Source organism: Electrona antarctica (genome assembly GCF_951216825.1).
Source record: "Electrona antarctica genome assembly, chromosome: 18".
NCBI lineage: Eukaryota > Metazoa > Chordata > Actinopteri > Myctophiformes > Myctophidae > Electrona > Electrona antarctica.
Window position 1 is genome coordinate 32,606,249 of NC_136799.1, and position 14,117 is coordinate 32,620,365.

Genomic DNA, 14,117 nt, shown 5'->3' on the forward strand with positions numbered 1-14,117 from the left:
CACCTCATGGCTTTATTGTGCATTGCACCTACACCATATGTTTATATGTCAAAACTGCATTGCCCACACAATCGATATAGCAGCCTCTGTATCGATTCAGTATATATCAATATATTGCCATATCGATTAATTGAACCCACCACTAGTAAGTTACACAGTAGTACACAGTAGTGGTGGGTAGTAGTGGTGGGTTCTCTCTCCCTCTCTCTCTCTCTCTCTCTCTCTCTCTCTCTCTCTCTCTCTAATAATTCAATTCTCTCTAATCTCCAATTCACTATGTATGATGTGTATCTAGTTCAGTGTAGCATCATTTATATTAGATCCGCCATATCTTCTGGCTTCTGTCATGAATCAATCAAATTATAGCGTAAGCTTCCAATCTATTACACCAACCTGCTATACCTACTGGTAAGTAGAAGGTAACTAATACTCTTAAATAAATTATTTAAGTTTGAACCTCATTTCCTTCATCCAGGCTGTATTCATATGGAAATAAGATGGGGTGTTATAACGGCTTTTCTGGGAATCTCTGTCATAATTGATTATGTCAGTTTTGCCCAAATATGGAAAGACAGTGGATCTGAAATTATGAATTCACAAAATATGAAAAATAGACACACACACACACAGTCACACACACACACACACACACACACACACACACACACACACACACACACACACACACACACACACACACACACACACACACACACACACACACATTCACATTATTAGATTAGCCACGGACACACAAACTCACAGAACTCTGTTCTAGACGGTTCGACCCATAGGTGCCACACTGTATAAATGTATGACCCAGGCATAGTGGCATTATTGTCACTGTTACTCAAGAATGTAGCTCTTAAAAAGAGCTACATTTGTACTTTTACTTGAGTAGTTTTCAACAAAATAATGAATACTTAATACTTAAGTCTCAGGCTCAGCATTTCTACTGTTTAAACCTACTGAGGCTACAAAAACGTCCCGTCTGACTGCATTTTAGGGAAAATCACCCTATAATTCCCAATAGGTTACTTATTACGCCCATCTTATCTAGCCGATCGGATCTACTGCATGTAGTCTGAAGCCTACTGGCCTTGATAACACGTTAACCGATCTTATCGGTCTACTGGACATGCTGGGAGCCTACTGAAAATGACAAGCCTCCTCATACCCTCACATAAACATAACCGCAAGCATGTCGCAGCGCGGTCCTAATATTAACGCATGTTCGCCAACCTTAATCCTTAGTCGTTTTCCGGGTGTTCGTTTTATCAATCGGCAGAGCATGCCCATACTCGTCGACAACAATCGTACTGGTCTTGCCAGAGGCCTTTCTTGTGGGTTTTTGTGCAAACCCTCTAGACTAGAATGCTCTTTGTTTGTTTTCCACACCTTGGCCTGCTGTGGTAAAGCAGCTTAATGGTCTAAGTTTGCCTTCGGCCAGATGGACGACAGTGGAGTACGACAAGCTACAAGGAAGAAAAAACCAAAAGATTACACTACACTGCAGGAATGAGAACGCCAGAGCTTTAATCTGCAACACAAAGACCTTCCATTGTGGGTTCTTTCTGTATGTTATCAAATGGCTGTGGGTTGTTGATACAGAATCAGGATTGAGTAATAGTTTGTTATATGGTTATTTTGGGAGCAATAGTTTGTTTTTGATAATTTGTGAGCCCAAGTTTCAAGTATAGTCAAAATAATGACTTTGTTTAGCCCATCAAGAGGTTTGAGTAGTTGTTGAGTATGAGTTATTGTTCTGTCATCTCAAGGGGGCTGAATGTGTGTCAATCTAACTCTGACACTGTACAATTTGACCTGTAGAATTAAATTAACACTCAGTAGCGTATACGACACTAAGTAAAAGCCTATTAGGCAAAATTGATCATTTATTTTCTCTTAACGTGTAGAGTAGAGAGAGGTTCATGTGCCTGGCTGTATTCTGTACTGTACTGTAAACTACTGACAGCCCCCTGTGTGGGTACTAGGGTTGTATCCCAACATGCCACACTGTAATTTCCATCCAATGGAAATGACTCCTTGGAGGCAGAAAGAAAAGATCTCCAATCCTTGGCATGGAGCAAGGTGACTGGTCTTGTCTAGTCACATGTTCTCTGCTCTCTCTCTCTCCTCTCCTCTCGCTCTGTCTCTCTCTCTCTCTCTCTCTCTCTCTCTCTCTCTCTCTCTCTCTCTCTCTCTCTGTCTCTCTCTGTCTGTGTGTGTGTCCCTCTCTCTGTCTGTCTCTGTCTCAACACTACTGTGCTCCCTCCTTCTTTTGCTCTCTGCCCTCCCCAGCTCTCATATTCTCTTTCTCTCTCTCTCTCTCTCTCTCTCTCTCTCTCTCTCTCTCTCTCTCTCTCTCTCTCTCTCTCTCTCTCTCTCTCTCTCTCTCTCTCTCTCCTTCACACAACTATGGACTTCTAACGATGTGGATGTCTGCTCCAACGGCGCAGCCACTTTTTGCCTTTTTCCCTATACCGCTCTGAGGATGTTCAGGGAAGGAAGACGTTCACTGGATGGCAAACCGAGTACAGTGCTGGACATTATGAGTATAGCAGCTCTCCGCTCGTTCCCTCTTGTTAATGCTTCCTTCTGTGCTCCACCATAATCTCCCCAACCTCCTCCTTTCCTCTTGTGCGAAAGGATTCTCTGCTTCTCACCTACCCAGCTGAAGCAATTCGCCAGACATGTACTCCCTTGATGACTTTGGGTAAGGAAACAATGCTCGTCCAATCCTCTCTCTCTCTCTCTCTCTCTCTCTCTCTCTCTCTCTCTCTCTCTCTGCCTCATCTTCCCATGCCCCTCTCTCCTGTCCTGTCCTGCTGTAGCGTTATGTGAGAAGGAGCGGATTTGGCTTCAGAGTTTTGCGGTAGCCGTTGTGACTGAGAGGGAAAGCATGCGTTGCCGCTTGTCCCGCTGGTATTTATTCAAAGCCATTCTCGCTCTCTTTCCAGCTGCCTGCAGTAACCACAGAGCTGGAGCTGGTTTTGGATCTTTTTATACAACATACCCTGAGCATGCAGGCAGGCAGGGAACACTGTTTAGTCTGCAAGAAACAACACCTATGTCTTCTCTCCTATTCTATTACTCTCTTCTATTCCTCCTCTCTTTTTCCCTCCCCCTTGTACAGTATATATTTGTCTCTGTGCATCCTTGTCTTCTCTCATGCTTTCACTGCGTTGTTGAATAATGCACCAGGGTAGACTGAGTGATAGAGACAGGAAGAAGGAAAGGAGGGGGAAAAATCCTCTAGGAGTTGTTGACTTTCTCTCTCTCTCTCGCCAGCTGTTAGCAGGGAGGCGTGATTGGTTAACCTCCCACAAATATTCCATTGGTCAAATACTTTCTAGGGACGATAGATGGAGTTTCTCACTTTCTAGTATCACTCTCAGAGATTTTGTGTAGATCCCATCTCACACACCGTGTGTGTGTGTGTGTGTGTGTGTGTGTGTGACGTGTGTGTGAGACGTGTGTGTGTGTGAGTGTGTGTGTGTGTGTGTGTGTGTGTGTGTGCTTACGTGTGTAAGCACTAACCACTGAATGAATGGGAGTAGGACCATCGAAGGCCAGATGACAGAAGGGTAGCGTAGGGGAAGCGTCAGCTTTCCCCAAACATTTTTGGCCATGCACCCCCTGTTACCTCCCCCAATGCTCAGTCTCGTTGTATTTGGCCGAAAATAATACATTTTTAATATAATTATGGCAAATAATCACGGAATGTCACTGCACTGAGAGACATGCAGCTGCTGTATACTCCCGCAGCTGCTCTATACATCTCCTTACAGCGGTGATTACCGAATTTTGTTGTTTGTGTTAAATAACACCATAAAACTGCCCTAAAATTACCCTTTTGATGTCACGCACCCCCTCGAGGGCGTTCACGCACCACAAGGGGTGCACGCGCCACAGTTTGGGAACCACTGCTCTACATAAATGTTGGCTAGGGCCGATTACAAAAGAGCATAATGATTTGTTGGAGCTCAAACACTGTGTTCAGAGCTAGGGTAGAGTTGATAACATCAGTGGGTTTTGTCTGCTAGCATACGCTGCTGTAATAATCTAATGTAATGTCTGCACAGCAGTCTCTCCCTTTCTCTTTCTTTCTCTCTCTCTCTCTCTCTTCCTCTCTCTCTCTCTCTCTCTCTCTCTCTCTCTCTCTCTCCCTCTCTCTCTCTCTGTCTGTCTTACAGTCTGATCACTGTTTATGATAGGTATAATAACTGATACTGACATGGTCGTGCATCTCATACAGCACATGTTGGTGTGGGTGCTTTTGCACAGCATGGCTGGAAGAAAATTACTGTTTCTTATTCTGTCCAATGGCTTATCAACTTTCTTCTAGTTTTGTATACCCATTGTCGAATCCCTCATGCCTCCTGTCTCTCGACTCCTCGTGACCCTCCTTGCCTTGACTGCTGACAGTCTGACCATTGAATGTGCTGCTGGTCAGACACAGAAATCCAGCCCGTCTCTATTTTGTGTGTCTGACTGTTACTGTATAGTTAACCCATTTTGGGCGGGAACCCCTTTTGGTGTTAGCATCATGTTATGCTTTAGCTATTGAAAAATAGCAGATCTACAAGCTCATAGCGCGCCACTGAGTGGCGCGCTACGAGCTTGTAGGTCTGCTATTTTTGAAAAATCAAAGAACGACCTAACCCTAACCGCACACGGAAGCCACGGGTGAGTCTTAACCGGCCACGTATGTCGGACTATTGGTACGTATGTCAGTGGTTCCCAAACGCTTCAGCCTGCGACCCAGAAGAGAAATTAGACATTCACCCAGGACCCAAACTAGTGAAAATAGCAGATCTACAAGCTCAATAGATCGGCTGTTTTCACTACGTCTTAAACATTTGTTTTCTAATTTCTGGAACTTCTCTTAAAATGTTCTTTTATCTTTTCATGAAAAAGTTTTTTGGCAACGTTTTGAAATAATAATTAAAAACAAAATGTAGGAAACCAAAAATAAAGGGATCCATAAAATTGTGTCCGCGACCCACAGACGGCTCCAGAACCCAGTGTTTGGGAACCAGTGCTGTAGACACTGCCGAGCACTGCGTGCACCACCGTGCAGTGTTTCACTCTGAAAGGAGGTGGTGTTTCCCTTTAAGGAAAGCAGGATTAGCGTCATGACGAGGAGGACCCAAGAGCGCCGTGGAGGAGGGAGGGAGGGAGGTGGGGGAGGGGTGGCGGAAAATACATGCTCTCCATATGTGTCCATGACAATCAGCCCCAAGGCCTATTGGCAACTACGGAGATATGTGATGAATAAGGTATGTCACCGCGGGGGGCCAGTCACCTACTTAGGCCAGGAAACAGGGGCGTCATTTGGGGCATCCAAATGACGCAATTGCCACCCCCTTAGTCTTCCCCTTTTAACCTCAAATTCAGTTATTCGGGAAAAAAAGAACCATTTCTTTGCCACCCCCTAGTTCTTTCTGAAATTACGCCTCTGGGAGGGTAGTGTTTTAGTTGCCAAGAATAGAGCCTCAGAATAAACATTGGCATTGTGAACATTCTCGACCTATATTTCAGTGTATCAGAAATGCATCTCATTAATCATTATTATTCGTGAGAATTCAGTCATTATTATGTGACTTAAAGGCACTGCATCCTCATCCATCTTTTAGTAAAGAAGCTTTCCATCTTCCCTCAGGATTGGTGTTGACCCACTGACTGACTATATGATGCGTTTCACCCTTTTGTGTTTCTATCAAGCACTAATCTCCTTCAAACCCAGTATAATATACATCATGCATATCATGAATAACGCATAGGAGAAACATGATGTCAATAATCACTTGCCACATAGAATAAGCAGTTGCCATATAGAATTCTACCTGTTACCTGTTAACTATGCAATTCTTCCTCAATGCATTAAGAATATCCTCAATTTAGGCATTACGGATAAGCGGTTGAAGATGGATGGATGAATGGATGGATGGCATTAAAGCCTGATTTCCACTTCCACTTCCACACCGCCTACTTGTACCACTGTTTCCACTACAAGGAATTGGGCTGAGTGGTACTGTGAAAGTGGTAATAAATGAGTGCCTAAAAAGTACCCACTCCAGGGTGTGTCTGAGCTAGGCTAAGCGGAGCCAAACACTTTCTTTTTATTTAGACCAGGATCATAGTTGTAATGCATTATAATAGACATGTACACAGCGGGGTTCTCAGTCTCTCCATCAGCCTGCCAGAGCTACAGGTTAGCTGACAGTAATTGTCCCTGACAGTGCTACAGAGAACACATCGTAGTTGCCTGGAAGTCTCATTTAACCAATCACTGTTGACTGTAACCTTGGTTTAACCACTCACCTCTGGCAACCTCCACTAAGTCCCGGGTGGTCTCTTTGGCGGCCGTGACTGTGTGTCTCTTCTGTATGTGTTGCTCGCTGCCTTGGAGGTCAGTGGTTAAGGCTAGAGACGAGGCGAGGGCCGAGGTCAGGGAGCAACATTATGTGTAAAGTTATGTCAGTAAAAGTACACAGTAACATCCTGAGTGTTAATCTGACTCTCTCAGAGTGTACAGATGGAACCAAATGTGACCACATTTGACTGAGAGACTGCCATCGCGCAAAATCCAGCTTTTCACCGAGGGGAAAACGTTTTTTTTTTTTTTTTTTTTAAATGAGTTAATAGCACAGGCAGACTCTTCACATACTAGAGCATGTCTGAAATAAGTGTCAGAGCTGAAATCGACTGTAAATATGAAATAAATGCTTAAACATGTAGCTAGGTGTAATGTTAGAGACCACAGAAGTGAACCTTTCAAGCCTGTTTTCTCAACTTGCTGTTTTCTGCAAGACATTACTCTATAAGCCATATCTCCAAAACTGGTGGGTCAAACTGAACAACCAATATGTCAATTTGAAGCTAAGATTCCCTGCTTTCAAATGATATGAAAGAACGGAAATTCAAAAAAATCCAATGGCAGTCTTTCGATCAAATTTAGTCACAAATGGTCCATTAGGTTCTAACTGTATACACTATCAGAGTTACTGAATGTTAACACTGAGCATTTTTACTACGTATACACTCAGTCTTGGTCTTGGATCTGGTCTGTGTGTGTATGCTGTGAATGTGTAAGTGTGTTTCTCTGTAAATCAGTATGACACTGAGGTGGTCTTTACACGAGAATGGTGTTCATAGAAAACGGCAAAAATAAAGTATCGTTTGCTGGGGTCCCTTTAGACGAGAACAGTGTTTTCAGGAGGTGAAAACGCAACAAAGTGAAACCACCTCCCAGAGTGGAAATCTTTGAGAACGCCGTTTTATCCCTTCTCCGTGTAAACAGGCAAAACGGTGAATCCGCAAAACCTATGACATCGTGGCTCACGTTGGCTCACAGTGCATATGTTTATTACATTGATGCAGAGCCATATATGATATAATGGAGTTCCTGAACAAGCCTTCGTTTATGTAGCCTAATGTATTATAAAATATATAACCATCCCGTGGCGCGCTCTGCCTGCATGCTCTGGGCTGCCTGACAGCCTGTCTGTCACCTCGATGCGTTATAGAAAGCAGGCAGCGAGCGACGGCCACAACCACGTTGTGTTCTGGAAGCAAAACCTCGATAGGGTTGCGTGAAGGGGTTCTTCTTCTTGTACGTGGGTGACTGGTCTATTTGGCAGCCCGTTACCGCCACCTAGCAACATTATAGCGTTTTCATAAAGTGTGCGTTCTCGTGTAAAGGGTCAATAAAAAATGAGAACGCAACGTGACTTTGACGTTTTATCTGGAGATGGTCGCCGTCTAAAAGAGGCATAAGACTAGTGACTTGTAACGCTACACAGTAAAGTTTATGTCCTGTTTATTGCACATGTAACACCTGACCTGGGATTATAATCTGGGTATGCCGCGTGGGAAACCCAAACATCTGCTACCAATCCCCACTTGGCTTGACCAGAGGACCTATTGGGCTTAAGATCTTCATGCTGTACTTCTCAACCAGTAGGTGTCCTATACTACAAGAGTAGGCAGACCACCTCCTCCAACCACTAGTTATAACATCATATATCTCTACCATACAGAGTGGTTCAAATAACGTTAAATAAAATTAGTCCCAGGTGGGGCGCCCGCTGGCCTAGTGGTCCAGGCGCATGCCACATATAGGCTCCTGCCTGACAGCGTGTCGCGTGTTCGAGTCCCGTTCATGACGACCTTTGCTGCATGTCTCCCCCCTTCTCTCTTTCCTGTCCGTCTTCACTGTAAACTATCAATAAAAGCCAGAAATAAAAAGGGGGTCCCAGGTTACAGCCTTAACTCTATCTCTACCGCTAGCTGTTAGCATAAACCCTAGCCCTGGTCCAGTGCTTACAGCGAGTCTCTCTCTGACACCCTGTGGAAGTCCCTTCCGCAGCCCTCTAGTGATATTCTCACTCTCGTGCACGGGTTTTTAAATCCCAGCAAATAAACAAAACGACGTAACTACTCACCGACACAAAGCCTGCTAGACCTTGGTAAAAGTCTATTCTCGTAGCTGGGAAGCGTCCCAGGTCCCCAGCTTCTCTCTAAGATGCACTTTGTGCCATTTTAATAACGCAATGTACCCTGAATTTACCGGGCAGAGTCATTTCTTCTACTACGGCATTTCCGGGTTTTGCCTGCGCCGATCTGGTTGGATTTATTTTATTTAATGATTAAAATAGTGCCCCCCCACACACTCTCGCTACACACACTCTAGTATCATTGGAACACGCACACACTCTTTACCTTTCGTCAGAAGCTTTTACATGGCGGCAGCGTCGCGGTAGAAAGGCACAAATTAAATCCGAAATGTGGATGGCAGAAGGACAGCGATCATAGAATCCGATTTATGGAGGCTTGAAAATCCTCCTTTCAACTCCTTTGCACTGTGAATATATTTCCAATCCCATAGTTGGAACGGTGGGGCGTTGCTATAGGAACCGGACCAATGTTAAAAGCTTCTGTAGGACTAAACCATTATATAGACAGAGTATACGTTGGGGTACATAATTATACGGACCTGGGATATGACGACACCTAACATCGACGTACGTATATATACGGACTTGGAGAAGAAAAGAGTTAAATAGCAACCCACTGTGTTTAACAGTGATTGAGCATTAGGGCCCTAACCCTTTATCCATTGCACTCACTGACAAGAGGCGTTTTATGGCAAGGGCCTGTCCCATATCCACAATCATTAGTTACCGTTACCGTTCGGAAGAAACCTTGTATCTCCATTTTTCAACTTCTAGTTTTTTTTGGTAATTGAATGCTTTGCTTTGTCGTGTACGAGTGTCGCTCAAAGGTGTTGCGATGTGACACATTGTGAGCTTGTAGATCGGCTATTTTCGCTTGGAAACGTACTTTGAAAGTGAAAGTAAAGTACCGGTAGTTAAGTGTGTATGTGGGTTTTTATAAATATTGAACCAATGAAACATTTTAACGAGAGCTTCTGACTAAATAACAACTGCACTGGCGCCATTGGAACACCGGCATTTCCTGAAATAAAAAGCAACGTTTTTTGGACCGTATACAAGGTATCCGGCCGACAGCCACGATATCCGCTGTGTGTGTGTGTGTGTGTGTGTGTGTGTGTGTGTGTGTGTGTGTGTGTGTGTGTGTGTGTGTGTGTGTGTGTGTGTGTGTGTGTGTGTGTGTGTGTGTGTGTGTGTGTGTGTGTGTGTGTGTGTGTGTGTGTGTGTGTGTGTGTGTGTGTGTGTGTGTGTGTGTGTGTGTGTGTGTGTGTGTGTGTCCGTCCCCCTGGGCTAGAGGGCACCCCAGTCGATATGAACACTCCACAGTGTTGATGGACCAGTGGCTGGCTGTGGTACTGGATGGAACACACCCTGCGGTCCCTGCCTAATGCTGCGTAGCTATGGCAACCAGCCACTGACTGGCTGCTGGGTTAAAGGGGAGGGGCTTAACAGCACCCCCTGCCCCACCCTTCTACACCCCTCTCCAAACAGTAGGGCTTATTGGATGTGTGTGTGTGTGTGTGTGTGTGTGTGTGTGTGTGTGTGCGTGTGTGTGCGTGTGTGTGTGTGTGTGTGTGTGTGTGTGTGTGTGCACGTGTGTGCGTGCGCTCTAGAATCTGGGTGGGGGGTAGTGTCTGTTTGTGGCGGATATGAGGTAATCTCCCCAGGGGTTAACAGTATCGCAATAACACAGAGGTTCACTGCACACACACACACACACACACACACACACACACACACACACACACACACACACACACACACACACACACACACACACACACACACACACACACACACACACACACACACACACACACACACACACACTATCATCTGTTCAGCTGCCAGACAACAGGCTGGTCAATGACTTCATTGTCAGTCATCTCTTTGTTACGGGAACGGACGGATGGCCAGTCTCCTCTCTCTCATACTAGACACAGGATCCAGAGGTGGAGAACTTTCAGAACTGAGGTGCATCGGTTTTTATCGCGTCTCCTTTCCGAGGGGAACATAAGTGATGTGTTCCATGTTTGGAGAGGTCGTTTGTAAAAGCCGCCACTCGTCACGATTGAATTTCATATCGCAGGCTTTCATGTGGAGGATTAGGCTGATCTGAATGAGTTTCAGCGTCTGAGGCTTATTATAAATACGGAGCGTAACAAATGTAAAGGGATCGAACCAGAAGCCCTCCTGTGTCTGATAGATTGCTGCTGCTTAGCGTTGCGGTCACCACTCTGCCAGTATCACCAGTATGGACGTCCATCGGATCCAGGTGCTGCGTTACTGTATCCCCCAGAGTGTCAGTGACTCTGGGTTGTTCTACAACCACATCGCTGCCAGGTTTGTACACATGCCATCCCCGTAAAATCCTCAGTGTTCCTTTGACTCTGAGAGTGTACTGTAATGATGTAACCAAATGGACCCGTACATCAAATTGGAGTCTTATCGTGATGGTTTGTACTACTGCAAAAGTTTCTGTATTTGTTTGTCTGTTTGCCCAGTGACCTCTTCAATCCAGAACTTATTTCAATGAATATTGAATTGTTCTAACCACCCTGTATGGTGAGAATAACTGTCACATCTGCAGTGGTTGGAGGTGGTCAAGGGTGGGACACCTACAGGTTAACACGTAGCCCTGCCGGAAGCTCATAAACCCAATATCTCCGCTGGAAAAGCAGGGTTTTTCCTCTTGGCGAGTGCTAGATGTTGAGGACATCAAACGTACAGGACTGCAGCATCAGGCCTCTGTGATTTAGTACAGAAGCGCCCTGTAGCTCTTTCTATGCAACTAATGGCTAGAGAGTTTGGGCCGGCTATAGCTCTGTGGATAAAGTATAGCTTTATGTGTACATACATGACCACTTTGTTTTTTGGGCATTTTCAAGCCTTTATTTGACAGTGGAGATGGAGAGGAAATGGCAGGATGAAGAGATGGGGAAGGACCTTAGAGTATATATGAATAGAGACGGCACCCGAGTTCTCCTCCCATCCACTTGCATTAAGTTGCTCAAAAGCGCATGAGGCGATTTCACTGTGCATTCTGGGTAGGAACAGAGTGCATTCTGGGATGGATTGGGCCCAAACACATGAACGCGCTGCCGCTGACTATCATTGCAGGCATTCAGCGTTCACGTGTCATCGTGAACGTGCACAATGATAGTCAACGGACCAGCGCGTTCATGTGTTTGGGCCCACGCTGCAATATCAAATTCGGCCACTATGTCCATTTCGCCTCAGGGTTTCATCCGGGTGCCGTCTCTATTCATATATACTCTAAGGGAAGGACATGCATGCAGCAAATGATCTCGGGTCAGATTTAAAGTGAACCTTGGTCGGCTGCGCAAGGACTGAGCCATACTGGTATATGCGCTCTACCAGGTGACACACCAAGGCACTAACTGCTCCCACCTGAACGCTTATCATAAGCTGAGCAGCCATCAGCTGGGTGAAGTTGAAAACAGAGTTTCCCCTGCAGGATTAACACGGTAGAAAACAAATAATGGACTAGCATAATAGAATAGTGTCTGTTCGGTGTCTGTTCGTTTGGTTAATCGGTTCACTCACTTGGTGCTGAGAGAGTGTTACCATGAGCTAGTGACACAAACATGTTGGTCTGGTTAAGCCAGATGTTACTTTGTGTTATTATTTTATCAGTGCTGAAACACTAATCTGTAATCATCATAATATCATTTTAGCGTAAGACCCAAAATAGAAATTGGACATTTGCCCTGGACCCAAACTAGTGAATCACGTTGTGAGCTTGTAGATCTGCTATTTTCACTACTTCTTAAACATTTTCATTTTTATTTATTTATGGAAATGATTTGGTTTGAAATGAAATAATTGAAATAATGTTTGGGAAACGGTGCTTTTTAGCCCACACACATCAAAACGTCTGCTGTGAAAGGTATCCATCCAGCCTGTCAAAGCCCCTCAGCGCATCCTCTTTATTCTAAAAAACACTCTCTCTGCTCTGCTGTACACACACACACACAGTAAAATTATTTCATCCACTTGTAACTCTGAGAGAGCTGAGCGTATACATTTAACCAAATGGACCCTCACGTCACGCGTCTGTCTGGTTACATTTGTACGAGGACTTTACAGTGTCTCTGAATAGCCGGGCTCTGGAAGGGCTCCGTACATATTTAATTCACACAAAGACACCATGGCTTAAGGCTAAAACAACCGACTTTCGGTCCACTGCCCTTCTCACAACCCCCCCTCCCCCCCCCCCCCCTCTCTGACACACACACACACACACACACACACACACACACACACACACACACACACACACACACACACACACACACACACACACACACACACACACACACACACTCTCTCTCTCTCTCCCTGTGTCCCCTGCCAGAAGGTGGAGGGATGAAGATTTTTGGGAGGTAGAAAAGAGATTGAGAGAGAGAGAAGGGGAGATGGAGGGTGTTTTTGTTGCTGGCTGCAGTTCCAGAAGATGAGAGCTGTAGTAGGATCAAAGAGCCTTCTTGTCATCACAGGAGGAATGGAAAGGAGGGGGAGGGGTGGTTTATAGGGGGAAAAAAAGGTTTTATCAGTATGTAAAATATGTCAAATTCCATCAGTAACAGCTGGTTCCTAAAGCTGATCCGGCCCACTCTCTATCTAGGACAGCAGTGGTGTAAAGTAACTAAGTACATTTACTCCATGTCAAGGTACTTTTACTTGGGTATTTAATTAATTATTTTTAAATCATTTATACTTCTACTCCACTACACCAGAGGGGCAAATATACTACTTTTTACTCCACTACTTGAAAACATTTAATACTTACTATAACACACACTACTAACATACAGGTTGAATGCCAACAATATACGGGCGTCTTTTAGGCTAGACTGCCTATGTTTAAAGTTACCTTTGAACAGCCGTGCACCGACCGCTGAGTTGCTTGTCATGTAGAAAAGTATTCCATAGTGGCGATCACAACAGCCCGGGCAGCGCACGGCTACTTCCAGCAGATTCACCATTGTAAATAATGGGACTCAATTTCCCATAAGCCTTTGATGACGTCATCAAAACACGTCTTTAAAACGTGGATTAAACAATGAAAACATAACTCGGGAAACTCGCGAATTTTTAAAAGATTTTGAAGAGATTATTTTTTGATGTTGTGAATACTTTTACTTAACCCAATTCCGCCAGCATTAATTAATCCCTCAATAGCGTATTGCCAAGGTTTTATCGCGCGTAACACTTACTTTGAAGAGCCAAATATCCGTAACCGGATGTTACAATGACAAACTACTGTGTGTGGTGTCATGACCGGTTGTTGTTGTCTCGCTCGGCGGTGGAAAAACCCGACCGTGAGTGTCAGCCCGCCTGCTACAGCCCGTTGAAAACCCTTGTATTCACCAGAAATGGCCCCCTCAATGTCCTTTCTGAGATACAGAGCTTTGAATGCAGGGCTTAGAATGGAAGTGGATGTGCGTGCATCTTCAAAATGTCCCACTTTGTGTTGATGCGGGTAGCAACATTAGCTAACGATACGATCGGATTAAAACATGGATTAAAGAATACAAGCCCTCAAACCCGAGAATCTCGGATTTGGCGGGCTAGGGTACTAATTTAACCCTACGTGTTCCTTGTTTCTGGCGGGCTTCGTGCTAAGTAACAAAA

At 44.8% G+C, this 14,117-nt stretch overlaps 1 protein-coding gene across 5 annotated transcripts in view; it reads left to right on the forward strand.

Annotated features, from left to right (window-relative positions):
- evla (Enah/Vasp-like a) overlaps positions 1 to 14,117 on the forward strand; it is a 63,239-nt gene that overhangs the window by 3,883 nt on the left and 45,239 nt on the right. For 4 of the 5 annotated variants that reach the window (XM_079528764.1, XM_079528766.1, XM_079528765.1 and 1 more), the window contains exon 1: positions 2,534 to 2,716. The exons of the other annotated variant lie outside the window; for it this stretch is intronic. In XM_079528764.1, the coding sequence (XP_079384890.1) occupies positions 2,694 to 2,716 (23 nt within the window). In that variant the 5' untranslated portion in view covers positions 2,534 to 2,693. Of the gene's footprint in view, positions 1 to 2,533; positions 2,717 to 14,117 lie in introns of those variants that run through there. 5 annotated transcript variants of the gene reach the window in all.